General features: G+C 48.8%; 1 protein-coding gene across 9 annotated transcripts in view; it reads right to left on the bottom strand.

The window, feature by feature from the left end:
• Nucleotides 1-13300: 13300 nt before the first annotated feature.
• Nucleotides 13301-15382, bottom strand: part of KCNA10 (potassium voltage-gated channel subfamily A member 10) — a 49810-nt gene continuing 47728 nt past the window's right edge. For 8 of the 9 annotated variants that reach the window (XM_045014925.1, XM_045014927.1, XM_045014928.1 and 5 more), the window contains one exon: nucleotides 13301-14997. In XM_045014925.1, the coding sequence (XP_044870860.1) occupies nucleotides 13373-14923 (1551 nt within the window). In that variant the 5' untranslated portion in view covers nucleotides 14924-14997 and the 3' untranslated portion in view covers nucleotides 13301-13372. The remainder of the gene's footprint in view (nucleotides 14998-15382) is intronic. The other variant, XM_045014934.1, reaches the window with a different exon arrangement.

Genomic DNA, 15382 nt, shown 5'->3' on the forward strand with positions numbered 1-15382 from the left:
ATCTAAATATCCAATCCTTTTCCAAGCCGGTGAAGCTCTTGGCCTCCCTGCTACCTTGTGGCAGTGAGTTCCACAAGCCAAACAACGCATTGTTTTAAAAAAGTATTTCCTTCTCATGCACCCTCCTGCCAATGTACTTCAACACTGACTGGAGTGAGGGACCTCTCTCCAGCAGTGGGCACACACACTTCAGTCTCCGTAGCCCAGTTGATCTTTGGCGTCTCTGCTGAGGTTGTCAACAAAGCTCTGAATCAACGTCAGCTGCAGGAGTGGTTCAGTTAGTGGGGACACCTAGGAACTGTGCTAAGCCCCACCTGCCAGCACATAGCCATGGAGAGAGAGAGAAAGCTTAGGCTGTTACCTGAACTTCCCAGCTCAATTCTGAGGCAAACCCTCAGAGTGTGATGATCTACCTCTCATTAACTATCTGGGTCTATTTCTCTTAGGTGAACTTATGGGGCCAGATCCTCAGGTGGTGTAAATCACCATAACTCCATTGGTTGCAGTGGAGCTATGCCAGTGTACACCAGCCAAGGACCTGGCCCATATATTTTCATAGAATATCAGGGTTGGAAGGGACCTCAGGAGGTCATCTAGTCCCACCCCTTGCTCAAAGCAGGACCAATCCCCAGACAGATTTTTGCCCCGATCCCTAAAAATGGCCCCCTCAAGGATTGAGCTCACAACCCTGGGTTTAGGAGGCCAATACCCAAACCACTGAGCTATCCCTCCCTCTGGGGAAATCTGCCCTACCCAACGGCAGAACTGTCTTCCTTTAATTAGTTTACTAGCCCATTACATTCCTGGGATGCCTCTTACAATGGCTATACTCCATGGAGTAGATATTTCACACTGCTGGGTGCGATTCATTACGGCCTCGCACCTATTGGAACCCGCTTCACTAGTAGATCACAATGTGGTTTCTCAGGGTGAGGCAGTATCATTACCCCGTGTTATGGTGTGGGGGGGGGGGGGGATGAGGCACAGAGCAGGGAGTCAACTCACCCGAGGAGTCAGTGGCAGAGACTGGAATAGGCCTATGGTTCCTGACTCCCAAGCCAGTGCTCTGCCCACTAGACTGCACTGCCTCTGTGGAAGTGAACGTGAGCTACAAAAGGAATCCTCAGTGCCTCTTCCATTCTCTGATTTCGGCAGCCATATCCCCAGCAGGTGTAAATCACTGGAGCTTCATCCGAATCAAGAGATTGACACAGATTTGCACCACATTCTGGGGATCTGGCCCCTAGTGTCTGTTGCGTTACACTGTCACCCGGTTGCAATCGTAGCTGGTTGAATATCTGGTGGAGTTTTCTTCCCTCGCGTCCTGCAGCCCTGTGAATCTCCCAGCAAGCCGCGTGGGAGCTGGCCAACTCTGGAACAGGAGCAAATGGGATTGTGAAGCGTTCAGTCAGTGCCAGTCCCTGTGTCTGCATAATAGCTGCATCAGCCAAGGTCAGTCAGGTTCAGACAATGCCGTGGAGAGAGACAGATCACATCAACTAAATGGGGAGCTGCAGCTGGTTGCCACCTCCTGCAGCCTCTTCTTCTTGCCAAGCACATCTGATGCCCTTGGCCTTGGTTGGGGGTGGAGTGGGCATCTCTTTGTAGGAGTTTCCAGGGCTGCTGTCTCTTGTCTCCATCCTCATTATCCTCAGTAGGCTCAGTTTGGTTTTGTTGGCATTGCTCACTGAAGGATTGATGGTAGTTGCTTCAGGGCTTCATTCTTGGTCCCATGCCCCTTGTTATTTATGCTGTTTGCTTTGGAGGTCGAAGCTTTTAGTTCATCCCAGCCAGCGATCATATCTCGGCAGATGATAAATCATCCATCTCCCGCTCTCATCCCACCAATTCTGCTAACGAGATTCTGAACTTGGCCCCATGTTTCCTTGAATGAGATAACTGGCCACGTCTGGAGGAACTGTTAGGTTGCTCAAATATGGGTCTCCACATCTGGTTTCTACACAGTTTTCACTGCTGCAGTTAAGGAGCCCGCAGATTGGAGGACATCTGTCCTGGAGTGAATCAAACACCTTCTATGGCTTTACTATTTTGGGAGCCTGGCTATCAGTATTATTTGTATTGTGGTAGCATCTAGGAGTCTCTGTGGTGGACCAGGACCCCATTGTGCCAGGTGCTGGACAAGCAGGAAGCCTCTGGTCTAAGTGCTTACAATCTAAATCTTCCATCTGTTTTCTAAGGCCAGCTGTGAGTCTTTAGTGGTTTGGAGCTTGTTGTAATTCACTTTATGCAGCCATTTCAACTGAAATAAACTGCAAACTCTATGCAACGTGCCTGCTAAATTGCTTGACTGAGACGAAGCCGACCAATGGGTTTACCGCTTGCCTAGATGTGTTTGCCGCTAGATGAAAGCGTTTTCCTGTGTGGATTGGAAAAACGTTGAACGACTTTTCAGGCTGCGGATGGCTGCAGGTTTAGGACCCATCTAAAGGGAGGCAGCAGTGGGCATGCCCTGAGGCAGAAACGTAGGCACCAAAGGAACTGTCACCCTGAAAACGTAGGTGCCCAGTGAGTTTTAGCAGTTTTGTGGATCAGAGTAGAGCCAAAACTGGGACTTAGACACCTAAGCACCTTTGTGGATCTGGGTCCATGTGTCTTTCTATTGATTTCATTGGGCTCTGAATCAGACCGTATGGTCTTGTAAGATTGAGCCACATGTAGAAGAGAAAAGATGCGTACAATGGGTGTTAATTAAGACCTGATCAGGGACTGATGTCATATACTCATTAAAAAGAGCCTGATTCCCCCTCATTCATCCTAATGTAAATCAGGCGTAATGGCATTGGGACTAATTTCCCGCTCGCTCACTCAATCTGGTGTAAATCAGGAGTAGTTGGAGATCCACCAGCACGTAGGGAGGATGAAAGGAGAAGCAACCTTCATACGTTTCCTCCAGGAGAACTCACCTTTGAGACGTCTCCTGGGGAATTTGCCCTTTGTCTGATTCAGCAGGAAGGGATATTTCTGTGTGGCTATCCATCACCATTCAACAATGATAATCACGAGGCAGCTCAGCTTAAAAATAGTAAGTGGCGCACCCAGCACAAAGGCAGATATTCCTGAAGTGTCCTTTCCTGAGCCCTTCATCTGTCACAGTGACCAAAGTGTTTCTGAACAGGCCCAAACCTCACTGCAGAACCAATGCCGCATTTGAGACCATGTTCGAACAGCTCCATCCATTATTGTTATGGGCATGAGTGGTCCTCACTTATTTAATAAAGTAGCGCAGTGGGGTAAGTTAGTTTCATCTTACAGAGGGGCCATCTGGCTGGTTTGTTTTGCAAGATCATTTCTCCCTGGTGCGAAACATTGTTTATAGTAGCTGTCAGTTGGTGGTGCTCCCCGCCCCCAACTCTTTGTTGCTTCTTCTCTTTAGCTCTGGGTGCAAATGAAAAGCCAAGAGCTCAGATTGAATAATGGGGAAGTGTCCAAAAGTATGGATGCTTCCCCAAATCCCCCCCAAGCATCACGGAGCAATCGCTTTCCTCCACTGAGATCTTGGTGGATGCAAGATGTTTGTGGGGAGAGCCATCCTCACAGCCTCTTCTGTCAACCCTATTCCAGAATAGCTTAGAGCAGCCTAGTGTCTGCTCTAATTTACGCTGGCTAGCAATATCCCTAAGTGGCTGGATGCCAGCTGGAGACTGCTGAACTGCAGCACAGTCTGGTCAAACCTCCTTCTCACTCCAACATCAGAGCTAAAGGGGAATGGGTGGCGCATGGCTGGGAACATTGGCTTTGCACCAGCACCAGATGCCACTTTGTTCAATAGGCATCCAGTAATAACCAGAGGTGAAGGGTCCAGAGCCCAGTACCAGTCCCCTGCACCATCCCCTTATTTTCCCCTGGCGCCTTTCACTATTGTTCAGCGCGTGCAGATTCTGAGGGCAAGAACAAGTGGTGGCTACAGCCCTGGATGTAAGCTAACATGCTCACACACTGCCCCAACAGTCTGCGTGCCACCGCCAGCTTGATCTGGCTAAGGTTATAAATCAGGTTATTCAGGGAAAGCAGCAAAGAATCCTGTGGCACCTTATAGACTAACAGACGTTTTAGAGCATGAGCTTTCGTGGGTGAATACCCACTTCGTCGGATGCAAGATTCAGGGAGTCAGCCAGGAGTCAGTGGCAGGGAATTCTCCCATCAGGAATTCAGACCTTGGGTGCAAAATTGGCCAGTGCAGATAGTGGGGTTCCGGGTGCCGTATTTACCCAGAATGCGAGGTCAGGAAAGGAAGGACAGCCCAGCAGTTCAGGCAATAGGCGGGGACATAGGATACCTGGCTTCAATTCCTTGCTCTACCACAAGCTTTCCTGCAGAAGGCTGGGTAAGTCACTTGGGGCCAGATTTTTAAAGGTCTTTAGGCACCTAATTCCCATTGAAATCAGTGGGAGATAGGAACCTAAATTCCTTTAGCAATCTGGCCCTTGGTCTCTCTGTGCCTCAGTCCCCCAACTGTAAAATGGGGATAACAGCACTGCCCTATGAGGATAAATACTTTAAGAAGTATGAGGTGTTCAGTTAGTATGGTAATGGGGGCCCTGTGGTGAGAGGATGGAGCCTGATCCCTGCTCAGAAGAGGAGACTGGTTCTTGCGCATTCCCCTGCACTGTCACGGGGGCTAAATTGTACCTCTCACCTTTGTATTTTCATCCTTGGTTGGGAAGCAGAAGGAAAAAGGGCTGGAACATCCCGAGTGGCTGTCAGGGATGCCCTACCCCTGGCTGCAAAGCGCAGAAAGGGACTGAAGCTGCCTGGTGCAGAGGGTATCAACATGAGGTAAGCAGGGATGAGGAGGACTTGGAGTGCAGGGCCTCCCTGAATCTTCATCTATGAGACGCTGAGACCCAGCCGCCATAGGAGTGAGGCTGAAAGGGAGCACAGAGCTCTTATTAGCGGGATGAGGACTCTGCTTAATCCTGTCCCAGACACCCTCCCACCCCACCCCTTTTCTCCCTAGCCACACCCAGACCCCACCCCCTTTTCCCATGGCCACACCCATACCCCACCCCCTTTCTCCCTGGCCACACCCCCACCCACCCCTGTTCTCCCCAGCCACACCCCCACCCCTTTTCTCCCCAGTCACACCCCCACCCACCCTTTTTTTCCCAGCCACACCCACACCCCACCCCTTTTCTCCCCAGGAGCATAGGGGAGTAGGTGCTGATTTGTTATCCCTCAGTGCAGACACTGCGCCTGGGGACAGATTTTCATGTGATCAGCACACACAGTGGAGCCAGATGTTTAAGAGTGCTCAGCACCCAACGTGTCCCCGCTGTGCTGAGCTCTTGGAGGCAACCCCAGCCTTGGTATTTAGCCTATGACCTCACCCATTGCCTCCCCGGCAGTATGGTCTTGCACCCCGCACTGAGCACCACACCTGATCAAGCCCTAAACATCCTTGTTCAATTTCTAAGTAACTCCCAGTCCATCATCCCAGTGAGATAGTCCAGGCAGTGCATTTTAGGAGAGTTTATTGCACTTGTTGGATAATTAAAGCCTTTGGCCTCTTATCCTACAACGCTACTCCAGACTTGCTAGAAGCACCCATAAAGGCACTTGCTTCTCTCATCCCATCACTCATCATTCACTTTGTCACTGGGCATTAGACAGGCAGAAGGTATCTGTGTCTTTTCACCCTTGAGTTGGCCGCTTGGAACATGAAACAGCCACCGTGACATCTATAAGCAGCAGCACAGCAAAATAGACTGTGCCCTTTGTCATGAGATCAGGCAGGAACAGCACTGTGCAGGCCAACTACAACGCCAGGCCGCTAGATCGGAGGAAATACATTTCCTCAGCAAAAGGTTTGTTGTTTCGTTAGCGCCTGGGGAACTAAAAGGACACCTCTGGCAGGAGCAGCTGTTCTCTGCTCACCCATTTAATTACCTTCTGCATAATCAGAGTGCCATGCCAGAGCACCCCCACTTTATTCACCACAGGTCAGGCTCCTAAATTTTATACCCACCTTTCCAGTTCCTGGAGCCGAACAGAGAAGCATTAGTGGAGTCCTCTCTGCATAGGCGGCAGGGTGTATACCTGCCACAGACCCACCTGATATCTGGATAGATTTGTACTCCAGTCAAGACCCAGCTGTGGTGCAGCTGTGCCCAGCTGCATACATGCCACTGTTGATCCATCTGCAGAAATGGCTTACAGTGCTACATAATAAAGAGAGGGTTACTTGTTTTCTTGGGGCTCTCTCTTTCTCCAGGTTTTGTTTTTTTCTCTCCTCCATTATATGCTAACAGGGGTAATGAGGGGTCTCTGTCTTAGGCTTCAGAACAGTCCCTGGTGAACAATGTCCTGGGCAATTGATTTTTCCTGAGGAAACGCTGCTGAGGATCTGTCAACGCTGGAATTTTTAGCATAAATTAACCACTTGCCAGTTAACTCAGGACATGCAACACATCTGTGAAGACTAGTTGTGGATAATTTGCACATTTGATCAGGGCTACAAACAGTGTTCTTTACCCTAGGGATCAACCCAGGCCAGGTAAACCACAAATATGTATCACCTGAAACAAACTTCTGCAGAGTATCCAGACTGGCAATCAATAAAATCGAGGTAAAAATTTCCAGGGAAGATAAGCCTTTGGCGAGAGTGTCACATGCTGACATTTCACAGGGCTGCCTGTTGAACCTCTCCTGATTTTCACTGGGGCTTCCCAGACTCCCAGGTCAAAACAGATTCTTGGAAATAAGGAAGTGTTCTTTGAAACCAGCTGCACTGATTGACTCTCAGAAGAGCTGCATTCAGAGTAGCACTGGTTACCAGCTACATCTTGGAAAAGGAAGAGGCTCATGACGAAGAAAGCTCTGGACGGGGGCGAGGGGGAAGAATCCACAAAGGGACTAAGGAGATGCAAGGTCCAGCTTTTAGGTGCCTAGCCGCCCAGTGGAAGCCACAAATCCTGAGTTAGCTATCCAGGATCCCTATACAACGCATGAGGAGAGACAGGCGCCTACGAATGGGATCCACACAAGCCAGAATGCTATCTGTGGAGTTATCTCAGCTATCCAATGGGAGATGGTGAGGAAAGGGGTGTGTCCTAAGTCCCACCCTTGTCAGGAAGTTTGGCATGTAAGTCCTTTTGTGGGGCTGGGCCTAGGAGCCGGGAGATACTAGGTGAAATACTGGCTCTACTGAGATCAACATCAAAACTCCTGCTGACTTCCAGGGTCCAGGATTTCACCCCCTGGATTCTAACCTTGGCTCTGCCACTGACTCACCATGTGACCCCATCTGTGCCTTTGTGACACCATCGGGGCAATGGGGCTCGTGCTATTTACTCACCATTCCAGATACGTATTTGTAAAGCATTTGCCCTCTGCAAGGCAGGGAAGAGGGGACTCTACACCAGCACCGAAGGTGGTGCAGTGTGTGCTTCCTTCTGCAGATGGCCAACTCTGCCCTAGCCTAGCCTCCTTCCCCACTCCTTGCGGAGGCTTGCACTCTTGGGAGTACACCCCGTTCTCACGGGAGAACAGAGAGTGCAATTCTAGCCACTGCCGGCGGTAGTGCTAAAAAAGAAAGCTTGCACCTTTTCCTACCATGCATGCTTTCCCAGGGCCCGGACGCAATGTATGCTGAGAAATTCCTGTTTTGTGCTTGCCTGTTTGCTGAATTTTCACCTAAAACATCCCTCCCTCTCTGACCCAGAAACAGCAGCAATCATGCCAGCCACATGACGCACCTTAACATGGACCAGTTATGTCTGTCAAACTGATCTTCACACAAGAGCTGCAGTGTTTGAATTTAACTAGCTAGCTAATGTGCCCTCTAACAGATCTGTCACATCTCTGATTCACATCTCGCACCAGCGTTGCTTCCTTATGCTTTGACACTAAAAGCAACAGAATTACATTGGAGCATTAATTCTGGAGCAAGAGTATAAGAATAGCTGAAGAGCTGCTCCCCCGCAACCACACATACACCCACTGGAATCAGCAGGCCCCACTGCTCTCATTCATCCCAGTTTACATCAGGAGTCACACCATTGGCCCTGATTCCTGTCTCACTCCCCCTGGGGTAAATCGGGAATAATTCCCTTGGGTCCAATTCTGAGGGTCGCACCTATAATCTCTCTTTTGAGGTGGCTGCCAGGGAGATGTGTAAGGGTACTCAGGGCACACTGCCAGCTGTCCTGTTTTATGGGCTCAGGACCATCCTGGATGTCCCGGGATTTGTACCTCAGAGGTGGTAGCCTTGCTGATTCGTTTAGAAACATTTCATTTTGGACATTTTGAAAGGAAATATTTCAACTTTTCATTTTAAAAAAGCTAAAAATATAGTTGTTGCTGTTTTTAAAAGGTGGGAAAACACCTAAAAACAACCCCAAACAAAAAACTGGAAAAAAAATTCCATTTCACTTTGAACCAAACCGGTTTTTCAGTTCAGCCTCTGAGCCTACAAAATAAATTATTTACTCCGCTCTGTTCCCGACAAGAGTAACTTAGAGCAGCTCACGAGCTTCTGATTCATCTGAGGGTAACGGGAGCTTAGAGCTACCTTTCCCCTTCCACTGTCTCAGATTCTGCACTGGTCACAGCTCTGCTGCGTGGAGGATCTGGTCCAGAGTTCAAAAGCAAGGAAGAGACGGGGCAGTCCAAGAGGAGGCCCTGAGGAAAAGAGAGAGATGGAGAGTGAGTGAAGCCTGGTTTACACTAGGCATTTAAATCGGTTTTAGGAGCGTAAAACCGATTTAACGCCACAACCGTCCACACTAGGAGGCACCTTATATCGATTTTAATGGCTCTTTAAACTGGTTTCTGTACTCCTCCCTAACGAGAGGAGTAGCACTAGTATCGGTATTACCATATCGGATTAGGGTTAGTGTGGCCGCTGATCGACGGTATTGGCCTCCGGGCGGTATCCCACAGTACACCACTGACCGCTCTGGACAGCAATCTGAACTCGGATGCAGTGGCCAGGTAGACAGGAAAAGCCCGGCGAACTTTTGAATATTTCCTGTTTGCCCAGCATGGAGCTCCGATCAGCACGTGTGGCGATGCAGTTAAAAATCAAAATAAAGAAAGAGCTCCCGCATGGACCATGCGGACGTGATCGCTGTAAGGGCAGGCAAATCTGTTCTATCAGCGCTCCGTTACAGAAGACGAAATTCAAAATCATTTTTTTTAAATCTCCAGACAGATGCCATAGCAGGGGCTCAGCGCACTGCTGCATGACAAGCGTAACGGAAAGCCAAAGAATCAAATGGACGCTCATGGACTGGAGGACTCAAGCTATCCCACAGTTCCTGCAGTCTCCGAAAAGCATTTGCATTCTTGGCTGAGCTCCAAATGCTTCTAGGGTCAAACACCGTGTCCGCGGTGGGTCAGGGCATAGCTCGGCAATTTACGCACCCCCCCACCCACCCCCAGAAGTGAAAGGGAAAACAATCCTCTCTTGACTCTTTTACATGTCACCCTATCTTTACTGAATGCTGCAGATAGACGCGATGCTGCAGCCGTCAACACTAACATCCTCACTCCCCCCCCCGCCATGGGTGGCTGATGGTGCAATACGACTGATACCCGTCCTCGTCATCAGTCTATTGGCACATGGGGCAGTGCAAAAGGGCTGGTAACCATGCCGACTAGCATCAGTGAGGTCAATCAAGGGTGCCTGGCCCTAATTTTTCCTTGTAGATGGTGCAGTATGGCTGGTAACCATCCTCATAATAGCAACAGGGGGCTGAGCTCCATCAGCCCCCACCCTTCATGTGTAAAGAAAAGATTCAATTGCCCTTGGACTAGCAGAGGGATGCTGGGCTCCTCTTCTCCACACTCCTTACTGTCCTGTCTGGACTATCATAGCAGCTGGAAGCTGCCTTCCACTCATTTCTCACTAACAAGTCACTGTGTCTTATTCCTGCATTCTTTATTAATTCATCACACAAGTGGGGGTGCAATGCTATGGTAGCCCAGGAAGGCTGGGGGAAGAACGGAATCAACAGGTGGGGTTGTTGCAGGAGCACCCCCTGTGAATAGCATACAGCTCATAATTTCTGTGGGATCTGACACAGAGCAGCTGTGCTCTCTGGCTCTATGATACAGTGGTTCTCTAGTACACTTGCCCATATTCTAGGCAGGACTGATTCTATTTTTAGATACCAAAAAGGAGGGATTGACTCAGGGAGTCATTCCCAATTTTGGCTTTTGCGCCCCTGGCTGATCGGCCAGGGGCACTTATGACAGCAGCAAATGGCACAGTGCAAAAGGACTGGTAACCATGACCATCTTATTACCAATTTATGGTATGGTAGATGGTGCAGTATGGCTAGTAACCATCTCTGCTATCATGCAAAAGCAAAAGCATGCTTCTGTGTAGCGCTGCTGAATCGCCTCTGTGAGCGGCATCTATTACACATACGGTGACAGTCACAAAAGGCAAAACAGGCTCAATGATTGCCATGATATGGCATCTGCCAGGGCAATCCAGGGAAAAAAGCCGCGAAATGCTTGTCTGCCGTTGCTTTCCCAGAGGAAGGAGTGACTGACGACATTTACCCAGAACCACCCGCGACAATGATTTTTGCCCCATCAGGCACTGGGATCTCAACCCGGAAGTTCCAAGGGGCGGGGGAGGCTGCGGGAACTATGGGATAGCTACGGAATAGCTACCCACAGTGCAACGCTCCAGAAATCGACACTAGCCTCGAACCGTGGACGCACACCACCGATTTAATGTGTTTAGTGTGGCCGCGCGCACTCGATTTTATAAAATCTGTTTTACAAAACCGGTTTATGCAAATTCGGAATAGTCCCGTAGTGTAGACGTACCCTTAGAGAGACACACAGAGGGTGACTACAAAATAATAAAGGCGGTGAAGGACAAAGAAAGGAAGTAAAAGAAAAATGAAAGGAAGATAAAAGGAGAACTGGGAATACAGAAATGGGGAAAGGGGCAAGCAGCAAGAAATGACATAGCACCATGGCAGAATTCGACTTAGCTTGTAAGCTCTTTGGGGCAGAGACTGCCTCTAGGCTGTGTGCCCATACAGCACCTGGCATAATGGAGTCCTGGGACATGACTGCGGCTTCTAGGCACAACGGTAAATAACTTGCCAGCACACTCAGCAACCAACCTGCACCTAACATACTGAGCACTGGCTCTGACTGGTGCTGAGTACCCATCTCATTGGCCTCAGCTAAAACCCAGTCAAAAGGTTCCCCTTGATTTCCAGGGGGTTGGATCAGGCCCTAAAGTGTTACAGTCAACTTCTACTTATCCCATATTTTAAACATTGTGAAAAAAAAATCTGTAAAACCCCAAAGCCAATAGAAATGTTTCCAGAACCACCAATGAGGCCAGTCGTTTGTGAACCAAATTAGAATTTGTTTTCCAAATTGGAACAAAAAAGTCAAAATTTTGCAATTTACCTCAGAACAGAAATTCTAATGTGGAATCATCAAAAAGTTTCATTTCTATAATGTTGAAACACTGTAATATAAAAATGCAATTATACATACTATTAAATATATCTATTGCAATTAATATTTTGATATAATATAAAAGTCAAAACAAAACTAATTGAAATGTCAAAACATTTAATCTTATTGTTTTAAATTATTGAAATGAAACAAAAGTTTAAATGGTTCATTTAGATTTTCTCACATCGAAAATGTTGTCAAAATTGACATGTTGCTGCAAAACATTTCTGTTTCAACTAAACTATATTTTCTGATGGAAAACAGTTGTGTCAAACTTTGTAACTACAAAAGAAGTTAAGCTCTGGAACAGGCTTCCAACAGAGGTTGTGGAATACTCATCACTGAGGGGTTTTTAAGCACAGGTTAGACAAACACCTGTCAGGGATGCTCTAGGTTTATTTGGCCCTGCCTCAGCGCAGGGGGCTGGAGTAAATGACCTCCTGAGGTCCCTTCCAGGCTGACATTTCTAGGATTCTAAATTTTTCTATCCTGGGTACTTACATGGCTCTCAACACTGTAGCATCGGAGAACCTCACAATCTTTTAATGTAATTTATCCTCATAAAACCCCTGTGAGGCTGGGCAGTGCCATTGTACAGATGGGGAACTGAGGCACAGAGACTAAATGACTCACCCGAGGCCACACATGCAGTCTGTGGCAGAGCAGGGAACTGAATCCAAGTCTCCCAAGTCCCAAGCTAGTGCTCTAACCAGTGGACAACCCTCCTCCATGGTGCCCCCTTGTGGCCTGACAGGGTACTCCTCACCTTGTGACAGGGTCTTCAACGATCAATTGCCACCTCTCACAGGTCCAATGCGGTGGTGCTTTAGCCCTCTGGCTAAAGGGCACCCGAGTCCCAACGCTTCCAGAATATTAAAGTCCAAACGAAAAGGAAAGCTGCAAACTCAAAACTAGGGTTGTCCAATGAGGCTTCAGCTGGGCGCCACCCCGCTACTCAGGGCTGCCAGCCTATTTAGTCAATTTTCCAGGGCCCAGTTGTCCCATCCACCGGGAGGGCTTGTCCAGACAGCAAGCTTTCTCTGACTGTTGGCTGAAACCAGACATCCCTCACCAAGGAAGAAGCAAAGCAGCGCTCAGCTCTGCTTTGCTTCCTGGTCAGTCTCAGACTGAGCTGGGCCTTCTCCTTTTAACACCTCTCTCCGCACCTGACATTTGCTGCAGGTGTAGTAGAGTAGAAGGAGGCAGATGGGGCCACAAGTCCTCGTTAAGACTCTCCTGACCAGTGTGGGGCCTGTGTGCCCCCTCACAACACTCTTCTTTATACCCACTTTGCACAGCTGTGAACAACAACAAAACTTACAAGCCAGTGGAGAGTCAGCCCCAAGGTGTGAGGTATTGAAGAATCAGGTTCCTCTGTGCTTTGAGAATCCATCCACTTAAGGCCGAACCTGTTATGGTCCCAGCTGCTCCTTCCAGCAGCATGGGCTAGTGGATCATGCACTGGACTGGGCCTCAGGAGAGCTGTTTTCTGTTCCTACCACAGCCCTGCTGGGTGTCCTTGGGGAAGTCACTTTGCCTCTCTGGCCTTAGTTTCCCTGTCTGTAAATTGGCAATCAGGAAGCTGAGCTCATTGGAGATGCGCTTTGTGATCTACAGCCGAAAAGAGTTCGGTATTAGCTTTACTATCTACCACATGATCATGTTAGGAAACAAGTTTCAATTTCCAAGCAGAGGAGCGAAATGCCGAGTGATAATGAAACAGGTCAGTGGGGAGAGATAAGAAAAGACCATGTTTATTTGAACGGCCGCAGGAAACCAGAGGATTGCAAAATGTCTACCAAAAAAAAAAGCATACTGTGTTTTTTTTTTAAATTACAGAGTGCTGATGGTTTACACCCAATTCATTTATCAAATCCATTCTGATACCAGGCAGTCCTTTCAAACCCATGATCTGTCATCACTTCCTGGGCTTGTCGTGGTCACAACCCCCATTGGTTTTGTTCAAGGACTCCATGCTGCCATTGGCCGCAGCCATGCTGGTAAGTATTTTCTCCACTTCCCTGGGTAGAATCTGCTTCTCCTCATTCTCCGTCTCCCTGTGGTAGAAATAGTTAAAGTTGGAGACGATGACCGGGACAGGGAGTGCGATGGTTAATACCCCCGCAATAGCACACAGGGTCCCCACTATCTTCCCACCCAACGTGGTAGGGCACATGTCTCCATAGCCGACAGTTGTCATGGTGACCACGGCCCACCAGAACCCATCAGGGATGCTGGAGAAATGAGACTGTGGCTCGTCCACCTCTGCAAAGTAGATGGCGCTGGAGAAGAGGATGACTCCGATGAAGAGGAAGAAGATGAGCAAGCCCAGCTCCCGCATGCTGGCCTTGAGGGTCTGCCCCAGAATCTGCAGGCCCTTGGAATGCCGCGAGAGCTTGAAGATGCGGAAGACCCGGACCAGGCGGATGATCCTCAGTATCGCCAGGGACATGTTCTGCTGCCCATTTTGTTCGCTGTGCTGGACCAGCTCAGTAATGAGTGTCACGAAGTAGGGAATGATGGACACAATGTCGATGATGTTCATGATGTTCCTGAAGAACGCAGCCTTGCTGGGGCAGACCACGAATCTGACGAAGAGTTCAAACGAGAACCAGATGATGCAGGCTGTCTCTATGACAAAGAAGGGGTCCGTGAAGGTGCTCGGGGCCAGGTTGGCTTTGGTCAAGTTGTTAGTGGCGTCCTTGATGGCCTTGAACTCCCGTTCCTCCCTGAACTCAGGCAAGGTCTCCACACAGAAGATGATGATGGAAATAACGATGACCAAGACTGAGACCAAAGCCACGCCCCTGGCCGCACTGGAACTTTCGGGGTACTCAAACAGCAGCCAGAACTGCCTGTGAAAGTCATTAGTGGGCAGAAGAGTCTCAGGGTCCTTGATGAACCCTTCATCTTCCCTGAATTGGTCCATGGCTTCATTGCCCAGCTCATAGAAGGTGATTTCATCGGCAAAGACATCTATGGGGACATTGGCCGGGCGCCGGATTTTCCCACCGGACTGGTAGTAGTAGAGGATCCCATCGAAACTGGGCCTGTTCCTGTCAAAGAAATACTCGTTTCTCATGGAGTCAAAGTAGCGCATCCGCTTCTCCGGGTCCCCGAGTAGTGTCTCTGGGAACTGATTGAGGGTTTTGAGCTGCGTCTCGAACCTCAGCCCAGCAATGTTGATGATGACTCTCTGTTCACCCTCGTCCATGCCCTCCCGCTCCCCCATCAGGTGCTCGCCAAACTCAGCAGAGAACTTGGAGAAAATGGTCTCATTGTTGGTGTTCTCGCTATTGAGGAGGATTCTCCAGTGGGGTAAGAGGCTGGCACAGCTGGGATGCCCCTTCTGTAATTGGGCAGCAGTGCTGAAGTCGTTTGAATAACAGGGATCTTCCGTTATCTCATCAGTGTTGTCGAAACTGACTAGTGCCACCTCCATCTCCTTCCAACTGGACACTTCCATCATACAGTAATCAGATTAGCAGCATAAATCCCGGGGTCAGATACCAGCAGCTTGCGTCTTTCCCACGCTATGATGATCTGCAAGCAAACAGACAGAGAGACGGAGATGAATTATGTATATGTGTGTCACTTCCTCCTTGCATGCAAAGAATAAAATAGATCTGAGACCAGGATAACCTTTTTTTTATTTAACAAAAATTAATTGCACTTGATAATACTTTCATCGTCTCTTTCAACCAAAGACTTTGCAGGGTGCTTTGCATGCATTCATTATTGCATTTCACCCTCACAATACAGCTTATAGTGCCCAAGGTTAAGGCAGTAGCAAAGTCTGGGATAGAACCCGGGAGTCCTGATTGGCAGCCCCCTCTCCCTGCAATGGCATAGTCTCTTTCCAAGAAGGAGCTCAAAGTGCTTTGCACACACTAATTACGGTAACAAAGCTTCACAACCACAGCCTCCA

Source organism: Mauremys mutica, chromosome 4 (genome assembly GCF_020497125.1).
Source record: "Mauremys mutica isolate MM-2020 ecotype Southern chromosome 4, ASM2049712v1, whole genome shotgun sequence".
Taxonomy (NCBI): domain Eukaryota; kingdom Metazoa; phylum Chordata; order Testudines; family Geoemydidae; genus Mauremys; species Mauremys mutica.